The 16,164-nt window shown below is 43.4% G+C and overlaps 1 protein-coding gene across 1 annotated transcript in view; it reads right to left on the reverse strand.

Moving 5' to 3' along the window:
• Positions 1-5,351: 5,351 nt before the first annotated feature.
• Positions 5,352-16,164, reverse strand: part of LYL1 (LYL1 basic helix-loop-helix family member) — a 31,200-nt gene continuing 20,387 nt past the window's right edge. The window contains exons 2-4 of the mRNA XM_060763576.2: positions 15,570-16,003; positions 7,299-7,390; positions 5,352-5,934 (exon numbers count right to left, since the gene is read on the reverse strand). Coding sequence (XP_060619559.2) covers positions 5,588-5,934; positions 7,299-7,390; positions 15,570-16,003 — 873 coding nt within the window. The 3' untranslated portion in view covers positions 5,352-5,587. The remainder of the gene's footprint in view (positions 5,935-7,298; positions 7,391-15,569; positions 16,004-16,164) is intronic.

Here is a 16,164-nt window from a genome sequence, read left to right on the forward strand (position 1 = left end):
CGCAAAAACCTCCTAAAAACGAATCGAGTTTAGAAACAATTTTTTCCGTGGTTGCCCAGCCCTAATATATATCACTACAAATAAGGTATGTGCAATGTGCATAGGAATCTGTTCATGTTTTGTTTTGTTTTTTTGAAACTGTAGCAGTTGAGAGAGAAGCAGTTGAGATAGAAATACTTACGGCAAGAACATGGAGTCTCACCAGTTGCTTGTTCTTGATGCATTATATGAATCATAGAGTTGGAGGAGACTGCATGAGCCATCTAGTCAAATCCCTTGCCATGCAGGAAAAGCACATTAAAAATACTCCTGACTGATGGCCATCCAACCTCTGTTTAAAAGCTTCCAAAGAAGGAGCCTCCAGTGCGCTCCAAGGTAGAGAGTTCCACTGAACAGCTCTTAGTCAGGAAGTTCTTCCTGATGTTCAGATGGAATATCCTTTCCTGTAATTTGAACCCATTGCTCCAAGTCCTAGTCTCCAGTACAGCAAAAAAACAAGCTTGCTCCCTCCTTGTGACATCCTTTCACATATTTATACATGGCTATCGTGTCTCCTTTCAACTTTCTGTTCTGCAAGCTAAACATATCCAGCTCTGGAAGATGTTCTTTCACAGCACTCAGAACTGCTGAGCTTTGCAAACCCTTTGGTTGGATCACTGCCAGGTTGAACGTGGTTTTTTGAAGAGAGGTGCTTAATGGAGCATTTCAAGAAAATACACTGGCATAAGAGAAATGCCATTTGAATATTGATAAACACATCAATGGAAATGACCACATCCTGAGACATTTGACTTGTAGAGAAGCCTGAGATCTTGACCATAAACAAAGAATTTTAGTACTTTATTCTTGTGGTATTTTCTCACTAGTATAATTACCTCAAGGCGCTGCTTTAACTGTAGATTCACCTTCATTTTCCCAACAACACTGGGTTGCTTGGGAAGAGTACAAGGCATCTCCCACCTTTCTGATTTGTTTCCTAATCCAACATATGAAGGAGAGATTGTCAAGCCCATAGCTCAGTGGTAGTGCACCAGATAATATGTAGAGAGTCTGATGTAGGAAGCTCAGGCGGGAAGCTCTGAACCACCAAACATGACATTTTGATTAGCCACTGCCATTCAGAACTAGCAGCCCTAGAGGGGATTTGACATTTAAGATTAGAAGCTTAATAGATTCATATGTAGTGGTGCTTGTGAATTTCACTCTACAGTCCATCCATCCCCGTGTCCCCCCATTTGTGAATTTGGCATTTGTGGATTTAATTATTTGTGAATTTGATTAAAATGTCCCCTAAGATGTTTTTAGTCCTCCAATGTGACTCTATGGTAAATTAAATACTAGATCAATGGTTCTCAACCTGGGATCCCCAGATGTTTTTGGCCTTCAACTCCCAGAAATCCTAACAGCTGGAAAACTGGCTGGGATTTCTGGGAATTGTAGGCCAAAAACATCTGGGGACCCCAGGTTGAGAACCACTGTACTAGATGTTAAACATGGAGTAATGGAGATGTTAAACATGGAGGATTTAAGAGATTCCTGGAGAGAGCATCTGGATGAGAAAAGCACAACACAGTATCCCCTTTTAAACAGAAAACAAAAACTGAGGAGATCCAGTGGACTCCACAAAAGAAACAACATGTCTCATGTGTTTAAAAGATGTTATTGGGATTGTGGCGCAGCTGGCTGAGTGTCAGCTGCATTAAGATCACTCTGACCGGGTTGGAGTGGGTTTCCAACCAATTGTATAGCCTGTTGTCGACCTTTGCAACCCGAAAGACAGATGCATCTGTCAAGTGGGAAAATAAGGTACCACCTTAAAGTGTGGGGAGGCTAAATTAACTGATTTATGAGGCCATAAAGAAGACTCCAGCAAAACATTCCAGCGGGGAAGCATGCGGGGAATGCGGAAGTGCTTCATCAGCGTCGCAGATAGACGATGAAAGCGACAGCTCCCCTGGTGGCTGGAAAAAGTTAAATAGCCTCTGTGTATGTCTGTATATGTTTGTATGTCAAAAATTGGCATTGAAGGTTCGACATATATGTGTACACTGTAATCCACCCTGAGTCCCCTGCGGGGTGAGAAGGGCGGAATATAAAAGCTGTAAATAAATAAGAAATAATTTGTTACTAGGAAAGTCCCAAACGTTTTGGGCTTCAACGTTTGCTCAGATGTTTTGATTTGAACAGGAAACAGTTCCCAATCATAGAATTGGAAGAGACCTCATAGGCCATCCAGTCCAACTCTGCCAAGAAGCAGGAAAATTGCATTCAAAGCACCCCTGACAGATGGCCATCCAGCCTCTGTTTAAAAGCTTCCAAAGAAGGAGCCTCCACCACGCTCCGGGGCAGAGAGTTCCACTGCTGAACGGCTCTCCCAGTCAGGAAGTTCTTCCTCATGTTCAGATGGAATCTCCTCTCTTGTAGTTTGAAGCCATTGTTCCATTGTGTCCTAGTCTCTAGGGCAGCAGAAAACAAGTTCGCTCCCTCTTCCCTGTGACTCCTTGATTCGGAAATTTCTTGACATTTGAATCTGTGTAAGTAGGTACAGTTGATGGATGATACATTAGTATAGTTTAACAATGTGATAGTGTGTGTTGTCTCTTTATCATTTTATATGTCTTCTGAAAAAGGCCTTAAGAGAACACATGGGCCAAAATGCTCCAGGCTTTTTACCAATAAATAACCATTGATATACACTCGAAAAAATGATAGAATTATTAAAAAGATCGAGGAAACAACTTAAGTAGGTAACAAAACTACAGTCGAGACCCCTGTTTTTGCACAAACAGAATAATTCTTACCAGAAAACTGGAATCACTGAACATTTCTTTATGCATCTAAAAGTTAATTCCTGAAAGCAACTGCTCTCTACAGCTGTCTTCCTGCTGCAGGCAAACATGGCGCCTTTGAAAATACTCAATAGACCTGTAGTCCTCATGATTTTGCATACATATTTTAGCATTGGCAGTATTTGGATAAGAGACTGCCAACAAACACCAGGTGCTATAGGCTGTATTTCAGAGTAAGGAACTGGCAAAATCACCTCTGAGTATGCCTTGACTAAGAAAATCTTACGAACTTTGTGGCATCACCATAAGTCAGAAGCATTGCCAGCATTATAAGCCCTGGGCCATGATGATCAGAAGACTGCATCCTGAACCATTTCTCGCTACTCTTTGAGGATCATTCTCTCTTTGTCATTCTCTCTTACACATATGGGCACACGCTCTTCATGTCTGCCAATCAGTCATACTCCCAACTTACCCTCCAATGCCACATCTTTTCCTGTCCCCAAACTTTTGAACCGAAAAGAAACATTTTATATCCCCATCACCAACCCCAGTTCTGTAAAAAGTAGGATTTAGGATACAGAGCATAAGAGTCTTCCAACATCGGTTTGTCATTAGAAGTTGTCACTTGCGCTTTGCTTGGTTGATTTCATTTTTTAAATGTCTGGCATGGAACATGAACCCTTTGGATCATAAATAGCAGCTTTAACATAAATGAATTTAGGACTCCTTCTCATGCACAATCCATCTCCACTCCACTACAGTGACCTGCAAAAGATTTAAGGGGCAGAGGTTCATTCTATGACAAGCTGGAATGCGTCCAGAGGAGGGCAACTAAAATGATCAAGTCAGAAGAACAAGCCCTCCGAGGAGTGGCTTAAAGAGCTGGGCATGTTTAGCCTGAAAAAGAGAAGGCTGAGAGGAGACATGATAGCCATGTATAGATATGTGAGAGGAAGTCATAGAGAGGAGGGAGCAAGCTTGTTTTATGCTGCCCTAGGATGACTAGGATGTGGAACAATGGCTTCAAACTACAAGAAAGGAGATACCACCTGAACATGAGGAAAAACTTCCTGACTGAGAGAGCTGTTCAGCAGTGGAACTCTCTAACCCAGAGTGTGGTGGAGGCTCCTTAGAATCATAGAATCAAAGAGTTGGAAGAGACCTCATGGACCGCCCAGTCCAACCCGCTGCCAAGAAGCAGGAATATTGCATTCAAATCACCCCTGACAGATGGTCATCCAGCCTCTGTTTAAAAGCTTCCAAAGAAGGAGCCTCCACCACACTCCGGGGCAGAGAGTTCCACTGCTGAACGGCTCTCAGTCAGGAAGTTCTTCCTCATGTTCAGATGGAATCTCCTTTAAACAGAGGCTGGATGGCCATCTGTCAGGAGTGCTTTGAATGCAATTTTCCTGCTTCCTGGCGGGGTTGGACTGAAAGGCCCATGAGGTCTCTTCCAACTCTGATTCTAAGTGAAGAGCAACAATCCGAATTTCAAACTACGCTGGAGAGTCATGTATGTGTGTGAATGGTAGTTGTGGTTCCCATAATTGTCTTTCCCTCCCAGCTCCTTCCCTGAAGGCAACGTTCTTGGCAATGATAAGAAACAAACTGGGACCCCCGCCCTCCCTCTGGATCTCCGTGGGGCACATCTGGCTTTGGTGGGGCCCCAGGGTGTGTTGGAAAGTGACTCAGCACAAACCGCCCTCCAGTTTCCAGGAAGAGGAAGGCCTCCTAAGACTGCAGGCTTCCAGCAACAGCCCAACCACCATGGCCAGGCCATGAGACAGCAGTTGCGCCAGCGGCAACCATCAATCTTCAAGTGCCCTGCCATAGCCCTGGAGCCTCTTGCCTTGGGTAACGCCCCTTGAATGGTTACCACACTCCATAGCAAGAAGAAAGCACCAGAAAGCCCTGCTTCCCCCTATGGAGGTAGTAAGCCTCTGTCTGAATTGAACTCTTTTCATTCATTACCCCTACCATGGCTGTCTTTCTGCCAGTTCGAGAAAAGCTATCAGTGTCTAGTAAACCATTTCCAGAAGCAGTTTTATTGTGTTTTTGGACCACAACACTCAATATCTGCCAGCCAACGTGGCCAATTGGCGAGGGGATTCTGGGAATTATGGGTTTTTTTAAGGCATTTCCAAGTTTGAGCCTGGAGCCAAAAGAAATGCCCACATGGGGTCCACTGCACAGAGTGACTGCCATCAAAGCATATCCCAAACTGATGATGATAAAGGGAAGTCAAGCGCACTAAGAAGAAAGCTTAGAAGAGCCCTTCCCAGCCAAGCTGACACCCCATTATAGCAAAGTATCTCTCCCACTGGAGAAAGAGCAGGAGGGGTACCCTGTATTAACCTCCTCTCTGCAGATCTGCCTCAATCAGTCATCCTTTCTTTTTTTTCTTGAAGTTATTCCAGAACTAAGCCATTTTGGGGGCACAGTCTTAAGAGTTCAACTTTTCCCCAAGTCTTCATGGGTTGGGACAGATATGAAGAGAAGTCATCAACCCTAAGAAATTGTGCTGCTTTCGTCTCTCCCCTCCCCCCCCCCCCCCCCCACCACAATGGACCCCAAAACCCTTTGCCCCACTTCTGAAAGCCACAGGCAACCCATAGCATCACTCAACCCATACCCAACGGCTTTTGTTCCAAGTTTCGGGGGGCACAAAGCATTTTGAGAAGGAACATTCCTCCAGCCCCTTGATGCTGGTTCAGTCTCCATGTGTGGGGCTCTTTGGGTGTTGGGGAAGAAGGAGAGGGAGGGCACAGTCACACGGTTGAGCAGACTCCTCTTCATCACCGAGGCTCCCCTGCCTCCAGCACAGTCACAGGCTCTACAGTCACCTGCTCCAACTTTATGGGTGCGGGTGGTGAGGGAGTCCTTGGGGTCTCATTGCAGGGGGTCTCTGCATCAGTGGGCTCCCCTCCCCCGGCCAGTCGGGCTTGGTCGTTCAGCAGCTTAACTAAAAAGTTGATGTACTTCATGGCCAGGCGGAGAATCTCATTCTTGCTCAGTTTTTTATCAGGGGGGTGAGTTGGGATGAGTTTCCGAAGCTCAGAAAAGGCTCCGTTCACATTCTGCTGCCGCCATCGCTCCCGGCTGTTGGTGAAGACCCGGCGTGCCACCTTCTGAGGCTGATGACCTGCATGGATAAGCAGAGACGGAGTGGTAGTTAGCATGCACTGGCAAGAGGATAATGTTGAGTATAGAGCTGATGGAGGGAGGGTGTTCCTCAGGGTACTGGCCTCTTTTCTCTGGTCCTCCGAGTAACCTCAGAGTGAGAAAAATATCTGTGTGTGTCTCTGTGTTTATTTCTCATGTGTCACACTTGGTGTTTTTCATTTGAATGGCATATTTTGTCAGCTGCATTGGTCTATATAAAAGATCTTCACGGAGGTTATACACTTATCTGAATCACATCGCTACCACCACTGTAAAGAATTAAGGGCTGTCTTATGCACCTCACCACTTGCCACCAGTATAACGTAACAAGGTAATCTCCCTTATGTTCTATATTGTGGTAACAATATGATGTTAGAGGTATGTGCCGGTTGAGTGAACACTGCTTCAGTCTCCTCTTGGTTTATTGCTGCCACCACCCAAGCTGCCCTTTTGGTTTATTGCTGCCACCACCCAAGCTGCCTTAGGATTTTGAAATGAGTTTCTGAGGTAACCTTTTTCCTTCCCTGCCAACCCAGCTCTCCCTTAGCTCCCAAAAAATGACTGTGATATTAGGATGTTAAAGAAACAAGAATTATCCCACCGGAATGAATAACAATAGAGGCTTCTTTAAAAGTTGAATAAATAAAAGATTTATTTATAAGAACAAACAAACAGCTGACTTCTTCTTTTAAGAGGCACAAAAGCATAACTTGTTACTAAGGTACAATATCTTGATGGTTACTTAAGAAGAATTTCTTGACTTAGTTACAAACAAAATTCCTCACTCTACCTTAATGAAATAGCAGTGAGTACCAGACTAACCTAGCTCAGGCTGTCTTCAGAGCAATTAGCCAACTCTAACCAGAGTCCTTTACAGCTAATTTACTCCACCTAGATAGCAAATCCCTTGTGTTATCACCCCCAAGTAAATCAGGAGGCTACTTGACCTTTCTGGCCAATAATGCAGCCTTGCCTGTCACAAACGCGCTCTCTCAGTAAAACCTAGTCTCTCAAGTACTTCTTCTTTCTTCAGTTCCCAAATCCCAACTCCTCTTCTCTCTTAGAAGCTGAAACTTTTTCCCTCCCAAGACTTGGCTCCTCCTCCTCTGCTCTAGCCAATCCCAGGAGACCTCCAGCTCCTCCCATCTTCTAACTTTCCACTCTCAAGATGTCTGCTTCCCTGGCTTACACTCCCAAAATGGAGGTTTGCCTACTGTTATTCCAGGCTTCTACTCCGGCTTACTAGGTAAGAGTCATTACAGTCTGCCTTCCCCAGACGTCAGGCTTGGGCTCTGAAATCTTAGTCAATTCATTTATCAGAATGTTTCCTCTAAAGTCACTCACCCTCTGTAATGTCCTGTTCAAAGTGGCTTGGCCTGCGCTTGAGACGGTTGTTGGGAAAGAGGCCGAACGGTCCAGAGCTGCTGATGTAGATGCTAGAAGGAGAGAAGAGAAGAGCAAGGATCAGGTTGGCCACAAAGTAAACCCATTAAAACTATATGTTTATCAACAACAACAGCAACAAAACTTTATTTATATACCGCTCCATCTCCCCAAGGGGACTCAGAGTGGTTTCCAAGTAACATCATCAATACATACAAAGAAAACAGCATAAACATATTAACAAGACAATATAAGCATTAAAAACCACAATAGCACATATATTTAAAATAATCCTGCCTGTTCAAGGCAGTTATGATTGACATGTCAAACAGGCCAGATCGGAGACTCAAGCCAAAAGCATTCTTGCAATGCTTTGCAGGCAACTGAAAGAGCTCCCTATTCCTTGACATATATTGTAGGGGTGTGCAAAACGAGACAGAAACCGGTCTGTTTTCATTTTGTGTCCGCCCCCCCGCCCCCCCCCCGGCATTCTGTTTTTGGGGAAATTCTTCCCAAAATAGAACTCTGGGTTCTGAATTACAAACACAAATGGTTCCCCTCCTAATTTCCCAAAAAATTCCTGAAAACAGAATGGAGGGCACCGGAAATTTGAAACAAAACCAAAACGGATTTGCACATCCCTAATATGTGGAGCCCTACATCAGTAAGTGAAAGGGTGCTGCTCACCAATTCTTTTCAGAGCTTGAAAAAGTTAACTCTTTCACACTAGAGCAGTGGTTCTCAACCTTCCTAATGCTGCGACCCCTTAATACAGTTCCTCATGATGTGGTGACCCCCAACCATAACCCTCACATTATGAATCGCCATGTAAATAATGATCTGCAGGATGCATTTTCACTCACTGGAGCTAATTTGGCACAAATACCCAATACACCCAAATTTGAATACTGGTGGGGTTGGCGAGGGGATTGATTTTGCCATTTGGGAGATGTAGTTGCTGGGATTTATAGTTAACCTGTAAACAAAGAGCATTCTGAATCCCACCAACAATGGAATTGAACCAAAGTTGACACACAGAACTCCCATGACCAAGAGAAAATACTGGAAGGGTTTGGTGGGCATTGACCTTGAGTTTGGGAGTTGAAGTTCGCCTACATCCAGAGAGCACTGTGGGCTTAAACAATGATGGATTTGGAACAAACTTGGCACGGATACTCCATATGCCCAAATGTGGACACTGGTGGGGTTTTGGGAAAATAGACTTGAGATTTGGGATTTATAGTTCACTTACAATGAAAGAGCATTCTGAACCCTACCAACGATTGAATTGGGCCAAACTTCCCTCACAGAATCCCCATGACCAACAGAAAATATTGTGTTTTCTGATGGTCTTTTGGTGATCCCTCTGACACCCCTTCACGACCCTTCCAGGGGTCCCGACTCCCAGGTTGAGAAACACTGCACTAGAATCTCCTACCAGTGAGCTCAGCTTTTCAGGGATTTGCTTATAACCTCTAAACTAGCGGTAGCCTTCTTGCCACATTATTTCTTGAGTAGTATACATTTAATCTGTCTCTAAAAGAAGATTTGGGTGTAGGAGGTGAAATCTGAAAATGAAAACATCAGCCACATCAGACCTCCACTTCAATTTGTTTTATTGAAACAACATGGGTTTTTTTCCCTAAAAAGTAACCATTCCATCTCCCACCCAAATAGCTAAAGTTACAATTAATCACTCTAGTACATTTTTGTCGACTTGCATAAAATCAGGAAGCAGTAATACAGATGTATACATTCCATACATTTTGGAGCTGTGGTACAAATTGGAAACACCGAAAAAAGTACCCTATGTAACACAGTTTTTGTCCCTGGGTTAGAAATGTCATTTCCTAATTGATTCTATCATTAAAACATAGAAAAAAGTTTAATAAACTGGAAAAACTTTGTTTTTGCAGGACATCCTGCAGCACGTTTTGCTCTAGTTTTTCAATGAATATCTCACAGAGTCTCAATCAATTCAACAGAGTTTGTAGCAGTCGCACACAAAGAAGTTTCTGGACTATAACAAAGTAAGTGCAGCACAATTAAACAGAAAATAACACAAACCAGGAACATAAATTTTTTCAAATGTTGTTACATAGTGTTATTCTAGCCTTGCTTAACTGCAGATCTGTAAAGACAACTTTTTTGCTTTTTGGGAGCCAGGGCTTATTAACAATTGCCGAGAGTCCACATTATAATAACTAGCTGTACCCACCACGGATTGCTTTGGCTAAACTTCCCTCCCTCTTTCTCTCCTTTCTTTCTCTCCTTCCTCCCTCCCTCCCTCCCTCCCTCCCTCCCTCTTTCCTTCCTCCCTTCCTTCCTTCCTTCCTTCCTTCCTTCCTTCCTTCCCTCTTTTTCTTTCCCTTCTTCTTTCTTCCTTCTCTACCTGTTTCTTTTCTCACTTCCTTTGCTCTTTGGTTCCATCCTTCCTTCCCTCTTTCCTTCCTTCCTTCCCTCCCTCCCTCTTTCTCTCATGCCTTCTCTCCTTCCTTCTCTCTTTTACTTATTTCATTCTCTCCCTCCTTCTCTCCTTCCTTCCTTCTCTACCCTTCTTTCTTTCCTTCTTTATCCCCTTCCCTTTATCCCTTTCCCTCCTTGTCTCCTTCCTTCCTTCTCTATCCTTCTTTCTTTCCTTCCCTCCTCCTTTCTCTTCTTCTTTCCCTCTTTCTCTCCCTCCTCTCCTTCCTTCCTTCTCTACCTTTCTTTCTTTCCTTCTCTCCTTCTTTCCCTCTTTCTCCCCCTCTTTCTCTCCTTCCTTCTCTACCCTTCTTTCTTTCCTTCTTTTTCTCCTTCCTTCCTTCTTTCCCTCCTTCCCTCCTTCTCTACCTTTCTTTCTTTCCTTCTTTCTCTCCTTCCCTCCTCCTTTCCCTTCTTCTTTCCCTCTTTCTCTCTCTCCTCTCCTTCCTTCCTTCTCTACCTTTCTTTCTTTCCTTCTCTCCTTCTTTCCCTCTTTCTCCTCCTCTTTCTCTCCTTCCTTCTCTACCCTTCTCTTTCCTTCTTTATCTCCTTCCCTCCTTCTTTCCCTCCTTCTCTCCTTCCTTCCTTCTCTATCCTTTCCTTCCTTCTCTCCCCCTTCCTTCTCTACCTTTCTTTCTTTCCTTCTTTCTCTCCTTCCATCCTTCTTTCCCTCCTTCTCCCTCTTTCCCTCCTTCTTTCCTTTCTCCTGTGTATGTGTTTTGTGTGTGTATATGCATATATGTGTGTGTTTGTGTATATATATATGTGGTTTTGCACGTGTGTTGTAATGTATTTTTTTGTTTTTGGCTTTTTAAGTCCCTTCAGTTGTGTTTTTCACTGTTTTTATGAGTGATGGTCATTTGTTGGCCTGATAGGTGTCTTGTGTCCAAATTTGGTGTCAATTCATCCAGTGGATTTTCAGTTATGTTAATCCCACAAACGAACATTACATTTTTATTTATATAGATATTTTACTTCTAGACCACCTTCTTTCCCCAAAGGGACTTTATTATATGTCCAGCATTGTTAGACATACAGGGTTAGTCAAAATGAATAGGCCAATATTATTGCCTTAAACCATCTTATTGGCCTATTCATTTTGACTAACCCTGTATAATAAAGTCTCACGCAGGTAGAACTATTACGTGTTTCCCTTCCCCTAAACACCTTGCCTTTAGCTACTGGAGCCTCCCACATTGCCATCTATCAACCACTGGGGAGTGGGATAGAGGGAGCCGAAAGGTGTCCTATAGCTGAGCTGACAGAAACAGACATCCTCCAGAACCTCCAAAGAACCCAGGGAGCCCCAGGAGGACAATGCCATTGCTGTGCATCCAACTGTAGGAATATAGCTAGATGCTTCTCCATTCTAAAAATGCCACCAGGAAGTGATGTTGTGTCACTTCTGTCCAGATTAGTCCCAGATTGACCAACCAGTGTCAGGCTTCTTTTCTCAGTTCTTTTTTTTTAAGGGAATGAATGCTTTATATCTGCTTGCCACAATGGAGAACTAGAGGAGACAAAACTATTTTCTCTTCTGTTTACAAATGTTTGTGGTTTCTGCTGTTTCTGTTATTTTTGCCTGCTCTTAATAAACTGGCAAAACCAAAGAATTCCCTTACAGTTCAGGACCTTGTAGTGCCACGTATAACACACAAAAGGGGAGGAAGTAACACACAAAAAGAGGGCTAAAATTCAATGTGTTATTGTAGTCTGAATAACACTTATTTTTAATATAAGGAGAAGATAAGTATAAAAAAAGGAATATAGAAGAAAAAGGAAAAGAAATAAACCACATCAAAGATGACCGGAAGCCAAACTACTATTTGTTTTGGGTTGTTGTAGGTTTTTCTGGGCTATATGGCCATGTTCTGGAGGCAATTTTTCTCCTAATTAGGAGAAAAATTGCCTCCAGAACACGGCCATATAGCCCGGAAAAACCGACAACAACCCAGTGATCCCAGCCATGAAAGCCTTCGACAATACTATTTGTTTTGTTTTGCTTGTCTCTTATTTCTCCTGCTGTTTGGGGTTTTTGGGGGGTTTTTTTGTTTTGTTTTGTTTTTTCTTTGTGTTCTGTTTTGTTCTGCCTTCCCAACCTTTCTTACCTTTCTCACTTTCTTCCTATATATATATATATACACACACACACACACACATAGTAGCCGTCCTCTGCCACACGTTGCTCTGGCTCCACATGGGAGATTTGGCCCAATTGTTTCGTTGGTAGGGTTCAGAATGCTCTGTGATTGTAGATGAACTATAAATCCCAGCAACTACAACTCCCAAATGTCAGGATTCTATTTTCCCCAAACTCCACCAGTGTTCACATTTGGACATATTGAGTATTCTTGTAGAGTTTGGTCCAGATCCATCATTGTTTGAGTCCACAGTGATCTCTGGATGTAGGTGAACTACAACTCCAAAACCAAAGGACACTGCCCACCAAACTCTTCCAGTATTTTCTGTTGGTCATGGGAGAACTGTGTGCCAAGTTTGGTCCAATTCCATCGTTGGTGGGGTTCAGAATGCTCTTTGATTGTAGGTGAACTATAAATCCCAGCAACTACAACTCCCAAAGGACAAAATCAAAACATTTTGAGTGAAGGACATACATTGGGTTGTTAGGTCTATGCTGTCCAAATTTGGTGTCAATTGGCCCGCTGGTTTTTGAGTTCTGTTAATACCACAAACAAACATTACACACACACACACACACACATATACAAATGTGTGTGTGTGTGTGTGTGTGTGTGTATTGCACAATGGAGAGCCTTCTTGCGGCAACACCAGAGGCACTCCAAGTGGCCAGATACTGGTCAAAGGACATTTAATCAACTACCAAGTCTGCAAAATTTGTGTTTTTTTAAAATCTGTGTGTTTGTTTTGTTCTGTTAGAAATGTAATACAATGGTATGGTTGCTGATGACACGATAAATACATAAATATATATACTTTTATTTTTTTTTAGACTTTTTTCTCTTCTTTTTCTATATAATATATTAATTGTTATACACTGGAATAATAATAAAGTTTTTTTTTAAGTTTACACCAAATAAAGTTATACATAATGTATTTTGTGTTGCTAAAACAGTGGCTACCAACCTTTTTCTAACCAGGGACCACTTTGACCAGGGACCACTCTCCAACACTAGTACCAAAAGGGTTACAAAGTGTTTTTGGTCAACTTTAGATTTAGTTTGGTTATTTGGGGTGGTGATTCATAAAATTGCACTGGATAAACCACATCAGCTCTAGTTTCCGATAAAGAACCTATGCCATCCAGTAGTCGTTGCCTGCTCACCCACAGAAAACCCTATTTAATAATCTAGAACTGATGTAGTCTATCCAATGCAACTTTCTGAATCAGCACCCCAAATAACCCCAGGAACAGGCCTAAAAATGCATGTCTTGCGGACCTTATTTTAGGCCACGACCCACAGGTTGGGAACTACTATGCTAAAGTAACAAACAGGTATTCACATTATGAAGAAAAGAAAGGAAGGGAATAAAAAGAAGCATGTTGTTTTGATATATTTTGGAGTAAAACATTGCAGCTCATGCCAAGAATGATCAGAAAACACCCTGAACAACAAAAATTGCATTTGAATATTTTGAAAGACAACCCCCCTGCTTCCCGCCGATCACAAGAACTATAGCTACAAATACAGTATCTTTCCAACATATTTGTCCCATCTAGAAGAGTCTTTAAATGAAGAACCATAAGAAGGTAGAACAAAAGGTTTTGAAGCTGTCCATCTGGTCAGCAGGCTAAGTGAGTTTCCAGGCCAACCGTTTGGTGAAACACCTTGGTGAGCCCCATCCCTCCCTTCCTTTCGTAAGAGTTTGAAGACCTGGTGGTTTCAACAAGCCTTTGAGAATGACCAGTTCTAGTCCAGCCCAAACATTGTTGAATCTGGCCTTGCCTTCTTACCTATTAGCCCAGTCATCCCTCGAAAAGACCCTGGAAACGAGCAGCCACGGATCCATACCTTCTATTGCTATTAGCCTGTTATAGCACTGTACTTAATTCCCGGCCCCCTCATATTTTGAGTTTGCACTAGCCTTGGCTCTGCTTTTTAATTGCTCTGAATAGGCAGGATTATTTTTAATATACATGTGTTATTGTGATAATTTTATAATTATGTTGTTTTGTTAATTTGATGTCATGCTGTTTACTTTGTATGTTTCGGTGATGTTACTTGGAAACCACTCTGAGTGCCCTCGGGGAGATAGAGGGGTATATAAATAAAGATTATTATTATTATTATTATTATTATTATTATTATTATTATTATAGTTCTATTTGAATTATAGCAGTAATGTCTATAGTTTCTTCACTGCACAATTAAAATATGGGTCATTGATTTTTAAAAATTGAATCTGTGTCTTCCTAAGTAGAAGGGAATGACCTGATCACACAAGGACATTTCAGTGTCCTAGGATGCTTCTACCCCAATTGAGCCATGGAGCCCCATGCGGCCTATAACATGGCATAGCCTCACTTCTGGCAGGGCTCCATGGCTCAACTGGGGTGGCAGTGTCCTACAAGGCTGTGCCAACGTAGGATCCTACCTGTGTTCCATTAGGGACAGCAAGACTATCATGGGGGGAAGCCGTGTGGCGACACTTCCCCGTGTGAGATGGGGAAAGCATTCACTACCAGGAAGGCAGGGCACTGGGATTTCCCAGCTGCCTCCCAATTCATCACAGGGACTGGCAAATTGATCTGCAGAATCTCATCAATGTGATGAGGTCCTAAGTGACTACCCTGCCCCTAAGCTCACCCTTACCCTCACTCCCAGAGACCATTGTGAGACTGAAGACCTGAAGAACAAGGAAAGAGGAATCCTCAGGTTAGACCACACCTGGAATATTGTGTCCAATTCTGGGCACCACAATTCCAGAGAGATATTGACAAGCTGGAATGTGTCCAGAGGAGGGCGACTAAAATGATCAATGTCTGGAGAACAAGCCCTATGAGGAGCGGCTTAAGGAGCTGGACATGTTTAGCCTGAAGAAGAGAAGGCTGAGAGGAGATATGATAGCCATGTATAAATATGTGCGAGGAAGTCACAGGGAGGAGGAAGCAAGCTTGTTTTCTGCTTCCTTGGAGACTAGGACGCGGAACAATGGCTTCAAACTACAAGAGAGGAGATTCCACCTGAACATGAGGAAGAACTTCCTGACTGTGAGAGTCGTTCAGCAGTGGAACTCTCTGCCCCGGAGTGTGGTGGAGGCTCCTTCTTTGGAAGCTTTTAAACAGAGGCTGGATGGCCATCTGTCGGGGTGTGTGTGTTTTCGAATACAATTTTCCTGCTTCTTGGCAGGGGGTTGGACTGGATGGCCCATGAGGTCTCTTCCAACTCTTTGATTCTATGATTCTATGATTCTAGGTAAGCTTTGCACCATATAAACAACATAGAAGCTTGATACAAGCAACAGGGAACCATAACTGTTACGGATCCATAACAGGAATCCATATTGTTTGAAAAGGTTTTCAGAGTGAGTTACAGGCATATGTAATTCACTCTAAAAACAAAATTTTGCTTGATGTTTCTCAGTCTTTGACCTTCTAGCAGTGGCTGGACTCCAACTCCCAGTCTCTCAAGAGTTTGGGGAGTTGATGTCCATGAACTTCTGAAGGATCAGTCATTAAGAATGCTTCCTTCAAGCATTTGGGGCTAGCAGGTCACAAACCAGATCCCTTGGGGTTTCTTCCCATTCCCACCCACTGCCCAAATGAGGTGAGCTTCCCTTAGGACTTACCTGTTGAGGAAAGGATGGGGCTGGTACTGTGGGGTCAAGAGGGGGCTTCTTACTCCAGCGAGAGGCAGGGGTGGTGGAGGGCCCCCTGGTGGCATGGCCGAGAGCTGCAAGAAGCTGGGGATGGGGTGCAGTGCAGTGAGCTGGGTGGTGGGCACCTCAGCATGGTTGGGAGGCTTGCTGTAGCCTAGACTGATGACTGGAACGTTGTGGGGCAAAGGCGTTGGGGACATTTCAGGGGGAGGACTCCCTTTGGCTTGAGGGGAGGATGAGGTGGGGCTAGAAGTGAGGGGTGGGGTGACCTCTATCTCCTCTTCCCCACTTCCTGGGGAGTGAAGAGGTTCTGGAGATGAAGGTGGAGGAGGCTCTTGGGGCTCAGGGACAACAGGAAGTGGGGTGATCTTCAGTTTCTCCATCATTTTTGCTCTGATTCTCATCTGTAGGGAGAAGAGAAGGAAAGTGAGACAGGCATATGGCACACCAGCTCTCTCCACAAGTCTGAAAAGAGATGTAATAGTGATCTTGATGGAAAAGCAGAGCTTTGAAAAATTACTTTTTTTTGGACCACAATGCCAATAATCCTTTGGCTTTGCTGACT

This window comes from Anolis sagrei, chromosome 2 (genome assembly GCF_037176765.1).
Source record: "Anolis sagrei isolate rAnoSag1 chromosome 2, rAnoSag1.mat, whole genome shotgun sequence".
Taxonomy (NCBI): Eukaryota; Metazoa; Chordata; class Lepidosauria; order Squamata; family Dactyloidae; genus Anolis; species Anolis sagrei.